The sequence below is a fragment of the Bos javanicus genome, chromosome 16 (genome assembly GCF_032452875.1).
Source record: "Bos javanicus breed banteng chromosome 16, ARS-OSU_banteng_1.0, whole genome shotgun sequence".
NCBI lineage: Eukaryota > Metazoa > Chordata > Mammalia > Artiodactyla > Bovidae > Bos > Bos javanicus.
In genome coordinates, this window is record NC_083883.1 from 35840296 (window position 1) to 35857972 (window position 17677).

A 17677-nucleotide genomic window follows, 5' to 3' on the forward strand; every position below is an offset into this window, starting at 1 on the left:
GTGACTGGGTGTATCCATTTTTACTGCAGGGAGGACACGAAGGACAATATGAGCAGGCCTGGGGTGCTGCCTGGGTTTGCATTAAATGTGTGACACCATTTGGCAGCGGTTCCTAACAGCTTCCTGGAAGGAGAGAAGCCAAGGCTAGGGGTCGCTCGTGTAACCCCCTCGTGAGCACGTGGTGGGCCAGAAACCCATAAATGTTCCTGAAGGAGTGAGTGAGAGGTGAACGCCAAGAGGTCTTCCGGCTGGGCTGGGGGAGGGGTGGGGATGCGAAGTGAGGAGCCACCGTGGTCGATCTCCCTTCCGGCTCTCACGGACTGGGAGGGCTGGAGCCAGCGTACAGGTTGGGGAGGGAGAAGGGGGCCAAGTGAGCTCGGACTCCGTTAAGACTGCGACAGGGGACGGGATTAGGCGGTGCGCCAGGATGGGTGGGGCTACAAGGCGAGTAGGGGCGGGGCCACAGTGGCAGGAAGGGGCGGGGTTACGAGGCGCGCCGGGGGCGGGGAAAACGTCCGGAGCCGCATCTAATACCATCTAATGCCTCGGGGCGCCCTGCGACCCGCCCGGAACCGAGCGCGCCGGCCCCCGTAGTGCCCCCGGGGAGGCGCGGCGGCGGCTGGCGGAAGGGCAGGGTAGTCAAGCCTCACCCTGCCTGTCAGCGAGGGCGCCTACGAGCGCGTGGTGTTTTGCTTGGCTCCGTGGGGCTTCCGGGCGTGGGCAGCAACCTGCTAGTGCTCGTCATCTACCTCAAGTTACCGCGGCTCCGCAGCCCCGCCCGCCTCCTCCTGCTCCACGTCAGCCTCGGCGATCTGCTACCGTCCGTCCTCCAGGCCGCCCTGGCTTTCGCGTTCCTGCTGAGGGGCAGCAGGGTGGGGGGGCACCACGATCGGCGAGTGGGACGGCGAGTGGGCTTCAGCAGCAGCCTGTGAGGTGAGTGGTCGGAGTGGACCTCCCTCCCGCTCCTGCTCCCGGCCCCGCCCCCTCCCGCTTCGGGACCTCAGCCTCGCGGCGGGGCTCCCCTGTGGTCACCTCCCCACTGACCTCTATTCCTCTGACCTCCCCTCCTCCCCAGCCCGACTTTTCCCTCGTGACCTCACCTCTCCCCCATCTCGCCCCCTCCGCGCACCTCTCCTCCTCCCCCGCTGACCTCGTCCTCCTGCGCTCGCTCACCTCCCTCTTTCCCTCTGCTCACCAGGCCCCACGCCCACCCAAACCCCAGCCTGTCTGCAAGCCCCCGCTCCCCGGTGGGCCCAGTTCCTCCATACCCCATCTCTGGTCGCTGTCCTGCTCATCTACTTCTCTGCTTTCTGTCTCCTCATTTAATTCAACAGGGCACGAGACAATGGCTTATACACTTTGAGAAAAGAAATTAAGGGCCGTGGAGTTAAGAGATTCAAGGAAAACGGTGATTGATCTGTGAAAGTTGGAGAGGGTGATGAGATCTAATTCATATATTAATTTCCTAAAATGAGAGATAGAAACTTAACATAGTCGCGATGTGTAAATTCTTTTTAAAAATTTGCCCATTAGCAGTTGTAAACCTTTGATTGCTTCCTAGGAAGTGAGATAGTTTTATTCAGGTCCTCAGAATGCACACTGGCATGTACCCTATTAGCTATTTTTTCTGTGTTTTCTTCCTTATAGTTTCCAGCACACGAAAGTCCCAGGTGAGATTGCAAATGGATGAGAGAATCCCAACTCAAAATGAACATATAATTAGCTGTGAAACCAGTAGGTTTCATTAAGTAGAACTTGATAATACAATACTCTTAACCCAGATGCAAGATTTAAATCTCACTAACATTTGACATTTTGAAGGATGAACCACCCCGCTGTTTCATTGAAGACATTATTTTCTAAGCTTGAAAAAGAAATTGTCATTTTGTATGTGCTCCAGAAATTTCATTTGTACAAAAGTTTGAAATAGAAATGTATATTTCTCAGGTCTTAAATTTCCTTAAAAAAAAAAATCCTGAAATTCATTGATAATTCATTACTGCTTTTATCTTGGCAAGTTTACAAGAATAAAATCATTGTAGCATTATCAAGAGTATTTTCTTCTTCACCAGCCTTCTATGTGATGACAAACCCGCATATTATATTTGTTATGATTCCTTTTTTATATGTTGAGGGACACAAGAAAATGTCATAGAAATCATAATTTTATTTGATTGTCTTAATGATTCTAATATTCTGCTACTACCTACCCCTTCCCCAATAAGCATTTAAAGTTCTTATCTTCAAGAAGTGCATTTTCTGTGCTGGGAAATTCAGTTTCTATTCTAACTCAGTGCCTGGGAGTTTGGAAACAGGGGTATGGTGAGTTTTTTCTTAGTACCAGCATTTGTTTTCTTCCTCGTCCCTTCTATCTTGTGGCCTCACCCTACTGTATCTCCTTTTCTCTTCCATCCTTTTCCTCCCTCATCATCCCTGCTCCATTCCCACCCCAATCTGAAAGGATTTTCTAAGACTGCTAAAAATGTTCACCACACAGTATTTTGCCTGACCACTACTCTTTTTCTGGGCATTTAGTTAGTGCTTTCAACAATGACTTTAACCTGCCTTTAAGTTAGAGGTGGAAACTCTGGGACAGAACGTTCTGAGTCTTGTTCAAGCCCTGGGAGACAGGTCAATAGTGGATTATGATAGAGCTGAAAACATTTTTGTTGTTTAATTGCTAAGTCGTGTTTGACTCTATTGTGACCCTGTGGACTATAGCCCACCAGGCTTCACTGTCCATGGGATTTCCCAGGCAAGAATACTGGAGTGGGTTGCCACTTTCTTCCCCAGGGGATCTTCTCAACCCAGGGATGGAACCTATGTCTCCTGCACTGACTGGCGGATTCTGGAGTAAATTCCAAACATTGTGCTTCTAGGTAAGAGTTAAAGATAAAGAGAGGGAGGGTGCTTTCCTCATTGTTAGCCCTAAGCAAGAACTAACTAACCCTCGAGTAGTGAAGGGCAGGACATTCTAAAATATCAAAAGTGACTGCTTACTTCAGAGGCTTCTAGAGAGGCTGCTCTGTCAAGTGGAAAGACCACTGGCCTGATGGTATGAGCATGGGTCCCACTCAATCCTGTGGCTAACCCGTCATGTGGACTCTCCCAGTCACTTAATCTCTCCAGCCATCAGTTCTCTTACCTGGGGTTACAGGGTAATTGAGCTAAATGTTCTTTAAGGTTGTCCTGTCCTGCCTTGTGTTACGAGAATTCCTTTGATACCTGTCGGTTAGGAGGTGGCTGGTTTCAGCACTTATGGCTTATATCCTCTCTTACTCCCAAACCTCTGCTAGGTACATAGGTACATACTATGTAGGTACATACTAGGTACATACTATGGTTACGCTTCTTCACATACCCTCATGGGTTCTGTCTTCCTCTCCACACTCTGCAGGAAGAAAGCAGAATAAGTAATTCACATATGTGTGTGTATATATATATATATATATATATATATATATATATATGAGTAGGCCAGGCAACCACTTCATTCTGTGCTCAATTCCTGGTTTCTTAGGGAGTGCTGAAAGCAAGTGGAATCCCTAGCATTCTTCAGGCAGAGGCTTTGACCAGACAAGACTATGAAGATTGCCATCTCATTTGAACTGGCAATTCAGTGAATTCGTCACTTTAAGTTCCAATTGAATGGCTTGTTATATGGGTATCCAGGATAATTAGTCATCTCAGCCTAGGCAGACCCAGTATGCACTGATCTAGGTTTCAGTAAGTGTAGCAGTAGGGAAAATCAGAGCTTAAGAAACTTACTCTTACCATGCAACGATGAGTGATAGAAAGGCCATCAAGCATGTGGTGTGTGTAATACTTCCAGGTGACTTTGCCTTTCAGCCCTTTGGCTATTGCACCTCTGGCAACACCTACCACCATGCAGGTGTTCTGCACATGGAATACAACCAGAATGATGCTACAGATTAACAGGAGAGACTTTCTTTACTACCACCTCCTACCCCTTCAAAAATAAGAACAACAAACAACATGCTAATCTTGGCAGAGGATGTTTAGACAGACCTTCATCTTGAGATGAAGAGATTCAGTCTCAGAGCTAGGGTCTTATAAAATGCACGTCACCCTGTGGTGACGTGGGTTTTAGAAGCTGTACTTCAGTCACTCGGTTGTGTCCGACTCCTTGTTGACCCCGTGGACTGCAGCACGCCAGGCTTCCCTGTCCTTCGCTATTTCCCAGAGTTTGCTCAAACTCATGTCCATTAAGTCAGTGATGCCATCCAACCATCTCATCGTCTTGTTGTCTCCTTCTCCTCCTGCCCTCAGTCTTTCCCAGCATCAAGATCTTTTCTGATGAGTCAGCTCTTTGTATCAAGTGGCCAAAGATTGGAGCTTCAGCTTCAGCATCAGTCCTTCCAATGAAGTAGATGTTATTTTATATTGCAGTGTTTTAACATATGGACCCAGGACTTTTCCTTTTTAACTTACACCTAAAAAACACACCTGTGCATATGCACATTTATATAAGGATTCTTACAAATACATTTTCAGTAGACTAATTCTTTTATATACCTAAACATTTTAATATGCTATTTTATTGAATTAATCCTTTTCTGATTATAGCAGTGGCCCATTCAATTGAAATAGTCTCATGTTGTTCCCATGAGAGCCTAAAGGTGGGTGGGGCATGAGAAAGTCTTCTGTTCATTTGTCTTAGAAGCATCCACAGACTGTATGGGCCACAGAAATATGCATAATCATAGCAGCGTGCACATAGTATATAGTATGTTTCCATAAACAGTGGAGCCACCTGTTCCTTGCAATTTAATCTCCTAGTTGTGCACCATTTATTCAAATACTTAAAACCAAAAGTTATAGAATTGTATTATACTAATTCTTTATTTTTGTGGGATGTTGTTATATCCATTCTTCCTTGTTGAATTGCCTGACTTGGAGGAGTCTATATCTTTTGCTTATTTTCAAGAAGTTAGAAAACATGTGAGAAAGCATTAATGACTTGCTTTAGTAGAATCTTATGTCCTGATATCAAGTTGTGCTCCATAGGATTATAATTATTGATGCTTGAAATTATTATTCACTTAGTATTGTTAATAATTGTATTCTTTCTTGAATTTTCTCCTTTCAGAGCAGAATTCCAGTCACAAATGCATATGTGATACATTTTGACATTCACTGCTAAGATGAAACACAGAAATGAACACCGTATACTTGTTTTATTATTCTCAGATATGATTAGATGTACTTTATCACGGTTTTATGCTACTGACCTATAAGAAAATAATTCTAAAAAAGGATAGCAGTTGAATACCTGGGACCTGCAACTTCGTATTTCTGGGATGATCTGGAACATCACAAGGAGAGATTTTATTACAGTGTAGTCACACCTTCTCCGAACCCTCAGCCCAGATTCGTATACATTTTCTTCATTAGACATTGTCACCAGACACTTTTCCAGGATGGCCAACAGTCTCCCAACAGAATTTGATGTGATAGTAATGGGGACAGGTCTGCCTGAATCCATCCTTGCCGCTGCATGTTCCAGAAGTGGTCAAAGGGTTCTGCATCTCGATTCAAGAAGTTACTATGGGGGAAACTGGGCTAGTTTCAGCTTTCCAGGATTGCTGTCCTGGTTGAAGGAACATCAGCAAAACAGTGACACTGGGGAGGAAAGCCCTGCTGCATGGCAAGACATGATCCATGAAACAGAAGAAGCCATCCCTCTTTGCAAGAAGGATGAAACCATTCAACACGCCGAAGTTTTTTGTTATGCCAGTCAGGGCATGGATGGCAATATTGAAGAGCTTGGTGCCCTGCAGAAAAATCCTTCTTGTGTAGCATCTAGTACCCTCATAAAACCTCTGGATTCTGCATGCTTGTCTGAGGAAACACACTCATCACACATTACTAGCTATGAAGTGCCTACACAAGACACTCCAAAAAACAATGAAGAAATAACTGATACGGCAGAAACTTCTGTGAAAGAAGAATATTGTGGGTATGATACTTATAAACACACAGTTTCAGATGGCACTAAAGATGAAATCAAACCTGTACTGGAAGACAGCAGTGTGCCACCAAAGAGAAAAAGGATTGCTTACTCTCAAATAGTTAAAGAAGGCAGGAGGTTTAATATTGATCTGTCATCGAAGCTGCTTTATTCTCAAGGACTGTTAATCGATCTGTTAATCAAATCAAATGTTAGTCGTTACGCTGAATTTAAAAATGTCACTAGAATTCTTGCATTTCGAGAAGGAAAAGTAGAGCAGGTGCCTTGTTCCAGAGCAGATGTCTTTAATAGCAAAGAGCTCACTATGGTTGAAAAGAGGATGCTAATGAAATTTCTTACATTTTGTTTAGATTATGAACAACATCCTGAGGAATACCAAGCTTTCACACAATGCTCATTTTCAGAGTACTTGAAAACCAAAAACTTAACCCCCAGCCTCCAGCATTTTATACTTCACTCAATTGCCATGATGTCAGAATCCTCTTGCACTACAGTAGATGGCCTTAAAGCAACAAAAACCTTTCTTCAGTGTCTTGGACGGTTTGGCAACACTCCCTTTTTATTTCCCTTATATGGCCAAGGTGAAATTCCCCAGTGTTTCTGCAGGATGTGTGCAGTTTTCGGTGGGATATATTGTCTTCGCCATAAAGTACAATGCCTTGTAGTTGACAGAGAATCTGGAAGATGTAAAGCAATTATAGATCACCTTGGTCAAAGGATAAATGCTAAATATTTCATTGTGGAAGATAGTTACCTGTCTGAGGAAACATGTTCGAGTGTGCAGTACAAGCAGATATCCAGGGCAGTGCTCATTACAGATCAGTCTGTCCTAAAGACAGATTCAGATCAGCAGATTTCCATTTTGATAGTACCTCCGGTGGAACCAGGAGCACATGCTGTCCGAATCATTGAATTGTGTTCTTCAACCATGACATGCATGAAAGACACCTACCTGGTACATCTGACCTGTTCATCTTCCAAAACAGCAAGAGAAGACTTAGAATCAGTGGTGAAGAAATTATTCACCCCGTATTCTGAGACAGAAGTAGACAAGGAAGAACTTCCAAAGCCAGGACTCTTGTGGGCTCTTTATTTTAACATGAGAGATGCCTCGGGAGTCAGCCGTAGCTCATATAATGGCTTGCCTCCCAACGTTTATGTCTGCACTGGGCCTGACTGTGGACTCGGAAGTGAGCATGCCGTCAAGCAAGCTGAAACACTCTTCCACGAGATCTTTCCAAGTGAAGAATTCTGCCCCCCACCTCCAAATCCGGAAGACATTTTCTTTGACGGTGATGAAAAGCCATCAGAGCCTCTTGGAACCAATAATATAGTAATGGCCAAACTAGAATCCTCTGAGGGAAGCAAAAACCTAGAAAGTTCAGGGAAGCACCTTCAAAATTAGAAAAAAAAACCAAACTGGAAATGCTACTTTGGGCCTTCATCCTGGCATCAGAATATTCTCATTTAAAGGACAGTTTCCTATATGAGTAATTAGATGTGGTTATATGATGAATGCCATGCAGATGTTGTCTATAATTCTCTTTGTGACTTTTAGTCATTGGATGCCTTTGTTAACCTATCAATGACGGATGTATTGGTTATTGGACTTGTTTTTGTTTCAGAATGGGCTCCATGACCCAGAATTAGCTTTATTTTAGTACTGGGTATATATGTGAGAGTTCCGTGTTAGCAATGGTGCTTAAAGGAAGATGATATTATATCTGCTGATTATCTTCAAATTTTATTATTGTCTACAGAACGGTGATATCTAAGGAATATTTAAATTATTTTTACAGCTATTACAGTTGCTACCACCTCTGAGTAGTGAAACACAGAGGAAATTACGTGGGTCTTTTGTTTATAATATAAACATACAGATATGGTGGCAGCAATAGCAACTAATGCAAGTGCCAATGTGATAAAATATGTTTATGATTGTTGGAAGAATAGTTTTGCATGATCTTTTATTTGTGAAGGTGATGTTTAGAATGCATCTTGCAGTTTAATTCTCCTGCTTGACTCTTGTAATCAATGAGGCAGTGATGTCATCCCAGTCTTATACATTGGAAAGAGTCAGAGAGTTCAGTTAGTAGTTGCAAAGCTCATTCTTGGGAGGTTTGGTCCAAAGAAAATCTAGGGGGAAAGATTAGTTCTGGTTCAATACTTCAGAAAATTTATGCAGAGCACTGCTCTGGCACCTAAAAGAAAAGAACTTCTAAGTAATTCAGGCTAAAGAAAAAATAAACTGCTCCAGGAAAAGATATTTCAGAATGCCTATTCTGAAATTGCTAAGGAGAAACTTGAGTGAAACATTTTTAACCTGGGAATACAGATGGTTTTAAAAATCCATCTGTGAGTAGATTTCCCAAGATTTCACAATGAAAGTGAAGTATATCATTTTGTTGGCCCCACCACTTTAATTAGTAACACTACAGTTGTTAGTAAATCAGAGGAAGCTTTACCATGCCCCTTTGGTTGTGTCCCAGCAAGTAACAAGGTGGACGCCTTCATAATCAGCTCCTGCCTCTTAGCTGTTATCTAGAAGATAGAAACATTTTTTTCCAGAACCACCAGAAGTTATAAAGCTGCTTATATTCTAGCAGGGCAAGCTTGTGGAACTGTCAGAAAAAGTAAACTTCCTTCCTAAGTCACCATTTCCATTCCTCAGAGTATGATAATCCTATAGGAAATAAGCCCTTTAATTATGATTTTTTGCCCGGGAACAGAGCATTTACTATGTGCTACGCACTCCAGTACTCTTGCCTGGCAAATCCCATGGACGGAGGAGCCTGGTGGGCTGCAGTCCATTGGGTCGCTAGGAGTCGGACACCACTGAGCGACTTCACTTTCAATTTTCACTTTCATGCATTGGAGAAGGAAATGGCAACCCACTCCAGTGTTCTTGGCTGGAGAGTCCCAGGGACGGGGGAGCCTGCTGGGCTGCCGTCTCTCGGATTGCACAGAGTCGGACACGACTGAAGCTACTTAGCAGCAGCAGCAGCACGCACTTAATTGTACTCTCTCATTATAGTTTCTCAACAACTCTGTGAGGCAGATAATACATTTTCAGAGAGAAAATAAAGACAATAATTCACTCTGATTCGTGGCAGAGCCAACATTGAAATCCAGGCTTTCATGATTTCAAAATCTTTCAACCTCTGTTAACTGTTAGAAGAGTATAGGTACTAAAGGAGAAAGAAAAGATTACTGGCTCATGAGAACCAGACTAGCATTGCTAGTGAAGCAAAGTAGGCAGACAGCTTATTACTGAGTCAGAGAAATAGGAAAGTAAAGATTAATTAAAAATGCATGTAACTTAGAGCTATGAATCTCACTGTAGTAGAATTTGTCTAAGCTTTAACACAATTATTTTAAATTTACCTTTTGATTATGATGTTATAAAAAGTAACATGTTACTAGGGCAAAGTACACTCTAAATAGACTTTTGTTGCTCTTCTGTATGTGAGAAAAATGAAACAAGAACAATTTAAGTAAATTTCAACTTACTGAAGTAGAGAAGTCATGAATTGATATTAATATATATATTTTGAATCTAGCAAATCTGTTGTTATTGGTTGGCTTCTAGGCTTATACTTATCAAAACAAATGAAATGTCTGAAATAGACCTAAAAATTAGTTATTAAAATGTAAAAGAATTTGAGATGTTAAATTAAATGGAAGTGAAGGTAATCCAGACCTATTGAAAATATTTTAATTTCAATATAAGGAATATTTTTATTCATAAGAATTTGAGAATATCAGTGAGATGTTGCAAAAGATGATAGAACCACAGTAATAGAAACAGGAAAATGTTAGATAAAATCAGTGTTTTAAAAACTAAGAAATGAATTTATTACTTTCCTACTTGAATACAAATAAATTGGAAATAAATTATTACCAAAGAAAAGCATTTTAAAAATTAGAGGAGAGTATAATTTTTTTTTCATCCTTTTTTTTTTTAAAGATTTATTTTTGATATGGACCATTTTTTTAAAGCCTTACTGAATTAGTTACAATATTGCTTCCTTTTTATTTTTTGATTTTTGGCTATGAGGCATATGAGTAGGATCTTAGCTCCCCAACCAGAAATTGAACTCACACCTTCTGCATTGGAAGGAAGGTCTTAACCACTGGATCACTAGGGAAGTCCCAACCTAGTATAATTTTCTGACAAACCCATTTTACTCTTATGGGCTTATTGGTGAACTTTTTCAAATGTTCAAAGAATAAATAATATCTATGTACTAGAAAGATGATATACTAACACTTACATTTTGAAGTTAATATCGCCTCAGTACTAGGAGGAAACATTTTGAAAAGGGTCTCATCTGAACAAATGCAAAATACTAGCAAATGAAAAATAGTTATTTACTGTCACTCAGAATTATGCGGTTAGTGTTCAACAGAATAACCATTAAATCAATATCAACAGAACAAAGTAGTAAAAATTCAAGGAACTAACTACAGGTAACTTTAAAAATACTAATAAAAATATTTATTTATCTCTGTTAATGACTTTGTGGCTTCTCATTGTGATAAGTAATTATTAAAACCAAGAACTTATATCATTCCTGTTAGGGGAAAATAAGAAACAATTCTCAACCAGAAATTAAATAATCTTGGCACTATTTTTTATATATAGTTGAAGAAAACTCATCATTGTAATAAATCCTTAACAAGCATATGTAAATGAGAAAGATAAGGAGAGCACAAATTTTTTTCTATTAGTATGGCTTTTAGTGAAACTAATCATAAACATAAAAGTATCATAAACATAAAAGTATCAAACATAAAAGACTAATTCAGAAAATTGCAGGATATATAACATTTAAAAATTAATCTTATTTCTAGATTCCAACAATGATAAGCTACATTAAAGTGCTTGGGTATTAGTATATGCAAGCCATTTAAAGAAAGTTACACAACTGTGTTGGGATAAATTTAGAAAGATGCTTATACAGAAGCAGATTGAAGGAACTACATCCTAGTGTAATGGAAGGGAAGTAAATAGGAAATCTGAAAACCAAAATTGTAGTCCTCACCTTACTACTTACAGTTGTATAATCGTGGGAAAATCATGCCTACTTTTCATTTCATCATCTATAAAGTAGAAATAATGTTTTCAGAATTATTGTGAGGACTAATGTAAATGAAATTATGTCCAAAGAACTGGCAATAAGGTGAAGTTAGTACGTAAATTTGCTACACTTCCACTTAACATGGATGGATGGATGATTTATATAATTTGACAGAATTATGATAATTTAGGCTAATAAGCAAAGATATGTCTTTTTAACTTTAGGAGGAAAAAGGGATTCTTGCATCCCAAGAGATGGGGTAAAACCTACCTGCATTATACAAGGATAAAGTACTCTATTTTTTAAAAGGCAAATGCAAATCCATAAGGCTTACTAGGCAAATTTATGAAAGAATTAAGTTCAAACAAGAAGATAACAAATAGAAGTTAATTCTTAGAATGATATTCAGATTGCCTAATATTAAAAATGCAAACTAAGCAACTTTGACGTAGTTCATGCAAAAAAATTTTAGTTGCATGTATCCTCATACCAGTGGCATTATTATATTCGTTTTTTGAAGAACTATTTAGAAAAATATAATAAGAACCCTATAACCAGTCTGTCTTTTGATAGATCTAATTTACTCTGAGTAGCATATGCCCAGGAAAATATTTTAAAAGAAAAAATGCTATTTGTATAAAGATATTTCTAGTGAGTGCATTTATTTGAATTTCTAAAAGAGCCCAATAATTGGGAACTGGATAAGTAAATTTTCATGTATTGCTATTGCTTTCATAGACTGTTAAATAGCCATTAATAGTATTGATATATGTAAAACTGTATGGGAAATGTTTAAATGAGCCTCGAAAGTGTTAAGTTATTGTATTTACTGATTGTGTAAAAATTGAGGTCTCTACGTTAGAAAGAATCAGCATAAAACATTGTAATTAGAGTGTAACATTAAGAGGCCCTTTTCTATAAAATATTGATGTGTGAAATAAAAAATAAAAGATTAATTGATAAAATGGTTTACTGAATTAGAGACAGTATTATTGATTTCTTTGAAACTTATAAAATCCTCCTTTAAATTAAAAATATATATTTAAATGTTAGTGTCAAAAGATAATCTTCAGAGGCATGGACAGGTTTTCCAGCTCTTGTGGTCAAGATGGATTTTGTGTCTTATGTATCTTTCCTCAGTTGCCCAGCATTAAGGTATCCTATGACTATAAATAGACTTTTCCCCCTGCAATGGTAACCTCAGAACCAGAGGTGGAAATAATAGAAATGATACTAATACATTCCAGGACATCAGCATGAAGCCATTGTATTAAACACACGTTGTATTGACACATTCACACAATACACATACTGTATTCGCACATTAAAGTGTGTGAAAGTCGCTCAGTTGTGTCCGACTCTTTGTGACCCCATGGACTGTACAATCCATGGAATTCTCCAGGCCACAATACTGGAGTGGGTAGCCGTTCTGTTCTCCTTTCCCTTCTCTGGATCTTCCCAACCCAGGGATTGAACCCAGGTCTTCCACATTGCAGGCGGATTCTTAACCAGCTGAACCACAAGGGAAGCCCCACACTAATTAAAAGTATCACCCCAAATCCAAGAACAAACTTCATTTTGGAGTCTTGGAGGCCAGGGGAATGAAAGTTGGGTTTAGACCGGCAGTGAGAAATGAAATATTCCCTACCATATCAGTAAACAAGGATGTCACAGTCACTGTAGTCCTCCAGTGTGAGCTGGTGAGCCTCATGGGCACTTAGGAAGGAGAATAGGAGCCATCAGACCACACCAGTTCCTATGGTGAGCCCTGAGGGAAGGAAGCTCAGGATGTGGAAACACAGGCTACTGTCCTGGATAGCAGTGAGCCCAGACTCTTGCATCTTCCCACACATGCTGCTGCTGCTGCTAAGTCGCTTCAGTCGTGTCCAACTCTGTGCGACCCCATAGATGGCAGCCCACCAGGCTCCCCGTCCCTGGGATTCTCCAGGCAAGAACACTGGAGTGGGTTGCCATTTCCTTCTCCAATGCGTGAAAGTGAAAAGTGAAAGGGAAGTCGTTCAGTCGTGTCTGACTCCTAGCGACCCCATGGACTGCAGCCCACCAGCCTCCTCTGTCCATGGGATTTTCCAGGCAAGAGTACTGGAGTGGGGTGCCATTGCCTTCCCACACATAGAAAAGCACTAAATTCCTCAACTTAGTATATCTGGTTTTCTTTAATTAACAATAATCTTTTGATGTTCATGCTACCTGCTCTTTGTTACAAAGCTTCCATATAACCTGGCTCCTCCCCTCACCTCCTCGGAGCAGTTCTATCAGAGTTACTTGAGATGCTGTCTCATAGGCTTGAAGTTCTAAGAAGTCTTGCTGAATAAATCATAACACCCAATTTTTAGGTTGTAAATATTTTTTAAGTCAGCAGCAGTGGCCAAGCCTGTGCCTGAGGAGTGTTTTCAGAGAGACTGGTGCCAGGGAGAGATCTCAGGTTACTGAGGATGCTGGCAGACTCTTTCTTATCAATCTGAGAGATCCAAATCAAGGTGATTTAATTCAACAAACAAAACCAAATCAAGGTGATTTAATTCAAACAAACAGTTTGAACCTCAATCGTGGGTTATGAATTTGCATTGTTCTAGGGATTAGAAATAGGAAAATAAATGACAGATTCCCTGTAGCTGAGCACCAGTCCCTTAGAGGATATGTGTTTTATTTTATCTTAATTTTTCTATCAATCATACTCCCCATTATAACCACCTCCTCTCTCTCCCTCCACCCCAGAAGAAAAGGAAAAACAAAAATGTGATTTGTGATGCATGTACCAGGGGGTACCAAAATCTTTGATTATGCAGTTGGAAACAAGTAGCTTAATAAAAGTTAAAAGGTAGATCAGTTAATACTTTCTGAAATCTTTTTCAGTTAACATTCAGTTAATTAATTTTCTGCCATTAATCAGAAGCTTTCTGGCCTGCCTGGGGAATGGAGTGAGGAGACGGTATCAAAGATTGGTTAGGGCCCCAGAAGCCCAAAGTGTTAAGAGGTCAGGGAGTAGAAGTACAAAGAAATCAAAATGAGAGAAGCAGATCACAAAGTTTCAAAACCAAAAATATTCTGATTAGGATAGTTTTACCTACCTTAGTCTTGGCAAGAAATTTGGAAGTCATGGTTTTATTGCATTAGAGTAGTTGCTTCACTTTTGAAAATTTAAACATTTTTATTTCAGTATTTTTACTCTCAGAAAGGGACATTGTTTCCAGTGTAGTTCTTACTCCTTTAGCCAACAACCATATGTATATGATTCCTTGGGCTTCCTTGGTGGCTCAGGGAATGAGGGCTCAACCGAGGGCTTCCCTGGTGGCTCAGATGGTTAAGCCTGTACTGCAGGAGACCTGGGTTCGATCCCTGGGTTGGGAAGATCCCCTGGAGAAGGAAATAGCAACCCACTCCAGTACCCTTGCCTGGAAAATCCAATGGACAGAGGAGCCTGGTACAGTTCGTGGGGTCGCAGAGAGTCAGACACGACTGAGTGACTTCAGTATATGTATATTCACATTTCAACAGCAGGGGGCACAGTACCTCCAGCTTTCTGTAAGGCATGAACAAAGATGCTGAGTGATTCAACTGAAAGAATTTAACGTGAGTATTAACAGTTCTGCTACAGCATTTGTAGGATTTTTTCTCCTAACAATTACATTTTTTATATGAACTTCAGGACAAGTGTGTAAGGTAAGATAGGGCAGATATTTATATCCGTTTTACAGATAAGACTTGGAAGAATTAAGTGAGTTGACTTGCCTGGACTCTCTCCTAGTAAATATTCAGATCCATTAAGTAGAATTGAGATGTAGCTTCTGCTTTGCCTTCATTCAAGATGGTTATTTATTGCATATAAAAATGCACAGCACATCACTATTTTAAAAGTGGTTGTTTCTAGAATACATTTATTTTTTAACAAATAAATCATCTTATAAATTACAATTTGTGTAATTAAACAGAGTCAACTAGAATTGGAAGAAGAAGGGAGTTTAAGCTCACACCTGAAATCAAAGCAAACTGTTTCTCCTGTTTTTATGTCAAGAGCTTCATTTCTATAATATAGTATTTTTATTTGTTTCTGTTGATATCCTATAATTTTGACATTTGCTTGTTATATAGGTTTTTAATCCTTAGTACATGAATAAAGGGATAGATATCAGAGGAAAAGACATGACTTTGGATTTGAAGGTGCAAGGTTGACAAAGTGTAGTAGGAAGATAAATATGTGTTTGTAATTCAGTCAGAAGGAAATATATATTTAGGCATTTTACAGTTTTAAAGAAACAGGAATCCTAGGGGATACTAGTGCGGTGGGGTTTATGTCAATTCTTTTGACTATAGGTCATAAAATTAATGCCCCTGGGCATCCCATTTCTGTTTGACACTTTTACTTGTTCATTCATTCATCTTGAGAAATGGAATATTTCCTGCCATATCAGTAAACAAGGATGTGGTGACCAGGAACGCCAGCTGTCATGGATGGAGAGCTGGTGAGCCCTGAGGGAACTCAGGAAGGAAGGAATACCTGCCCTCTTACAGCCATCTGTCACTCCCTTCCATGAGCCCTGAGGAAGGTCAGGACATGAAAACAAGATACTGGCCCCAGAGAGCTGAGGTGCCTATCAAAGGAGTTATTTCAGTGAGTCCATTCTCTTGCATCGTCCAATACATAGAAAAGTGCTAAATCCCACTACTTTGGATATCTGGTTTTCTTTAAAAATAATCTTTTGCTGTTCCTGACTACCTGCACTTTATTGCAAAATTTCCATGTAACCTGACTCCTCCCCTTGTTTCCTTGGAGCAGTTCTCTCAGGGTTGCTTGAGATGCTGTCTCCCAGGCTTGAAGTCCTAAAAATTCTCACCAAATAAAACATAACTCTCAACTTTTAGGTTGTGGATATTTTTTAAGTCTACAATCTCATACATATAAAAATAAGAAAAGAAATATTATGAATCAGTATGGGGAAGTATTAATTTTACTTCATTATAATTTCATTATATGTGTTTAATTGATTGGTACAAAGACTTTGTACTAAATAAACCATCCATATGGTTGGAAGACTAAATAAATATATGGGTGGAAGACTAAATTTCAGTAATGAAGAAATTTGGGGGAATGGACTGCTGAGGGAGAAGCAGGAAATCTTGTCTTTAGCTAATTAATGTAGTTGTTAAGTTCCTAAAATGATTTAAGTGAAGTATTAAAAAAAAGCTGTAAGTCCTTTTGTTCCTTTAACAATTCTATTTTATGACTACACGCCATTATTTGCAATGCCCTCTGTTGCTGAAACAAGTATAAACCAGGTGTGTATTAAAAGGAAAAAGCAAAAGAGAACTGCACTGGAAGTAGTTTGCAATGAGATCGTAATCTCTTTTAAAACAAAGTCTGTGTGTGTTGTACCTCTGTATTCCCTACATTGTCTTGCACTTCACAGGCATGCAAAAAAATTTCGCAAAATGGAATACCCACTAGCAGTTTCCAGCACCTCTGTTCTTCTAGTTTAAAACCGAGGAACAGAGTACCACTGGGAACAGTCTGGGAAAATGTATCAAAAACCATAGTCCTGGATCTTTGTACTATTAGCACAGGTAATTAGTTTTAGGGTAAACCTATGTGAGTGAATAAAGCTACTTAAAATAGGGGACATTTCAATAATCTATGAAATGTTTCATCTAATCATTTTACTGATTTTCTCCCATCAAGGCAATGGTTCTCAAACCAGGGTGATTTAGCTCTTTGGGGGACATTTGACAATGTCTGGAGACATTTTTGGTTATAAAAACTCGGAAGGGGCTGCAACAGGCATCTAGTGGGCAGAAGTCCTGCTAAACATCCTAAGATGCCCAAGATAGCTTCCCCACAAGAATTATTCAGCCCAAAATGTCCACACTGCCATGCTAGAGAAACTGCATTCGAGTAAGAGTTTCTTTTATGCACCCCACTTTAGACTTTCTTCCTCAACATCTTCAGACTCCCTCAGTGCTTCTTCATCAGGGTCACTGTTGGTAGAGACTGCTGTCTGTTGCCCCCTTACATACCATCCCTCTACTCCTTCATCTCTGTTCCCTCACAAATTAGCAGAGGCTTCCACCCAAAGGTTCATGATAAACTCCAAAACAAGATTCATAGATATAGTGAATATATCTCATCCTGCCCCAATTTTCAGATACAGACTAGATATGTTGGGGAGTTTTAGAAAAAATCATTCATCTCATTCGGGTATAGAATAACTCTGCAAAGCAGTTATAGAAATGAAAGGATGATATTTTTGTATTGTTTTTTTAGTTATTTTTGTCGTGTTCTCTTATTGTTGTTAGGGGAAACATACTGATTGAAACCACCCACCCTGGCCAGGCACCATAGTAACCATTTGCATGAGTTGTTTTATGACAGGAGATCCTGATAAAGAATACGGAACTAATAAGCCACCACCAACCGGAAGAGTTCAGGAAAGGTCTGAAGGAGACACCGCGTGGCCGTCCACTTCCCAGAATCCCTCTCGCTAACACTCATCTTGGCTGAATGATGCATGTGCCACCAGGAAAGACTCAGAATTAGAATGATTGGCCAAAGACCACCCGGAAACTAATCCCATCACCATAAAACCTGAGA

At 40.0% G+C, this 17677-nt stretch overlaps 1 protein-coding gene across 2 annotated transcripts; it reads left to right on the top strand.

Annotated features, from left to right (window-relative positions):
* Positions 1–484: 484 nt before the first annotated feature.
* On the top strand, positions 485–15947 carry CHML (CHM like Rab escort protein). Of its 2 annotated transcripts, none has more exons than XM_061382525.1 (3): positions 485–933; positions 2722–2879; positions 5111–15947. In XM_061382525.1, the coding sequence occupies exon 3, from the start codon at positions 5442–5444 to the stop codon at positions 7395–7397; it is 1956 nt and encodes a 651-aa protein (XP_061238509.1). In that variant the 5' UTR covers positions 485–933; positions 2722–2879; positions 5111–5441; the 3' UTR covers positions 7398–15947. The 2 variants fall into 2 exon arrangements, with proteins under 2 accessions (XP_061238509.1, XP_061238507.1); XM_061382523.1 differs by having other exon boundaries at positions 2794–2879.
* The last annotated feature ends 1730 nt before the right edge of the window (positions 15948–17677 follow it).

Coding starts and splice junctions, on each gene's coding strand:
- CHML (XM_061382525.1), top strand. CDS start 5,442: ATGGCCAACAGTCTCCCAACAGAATTTGATGTGATAGTAATGGGGACA.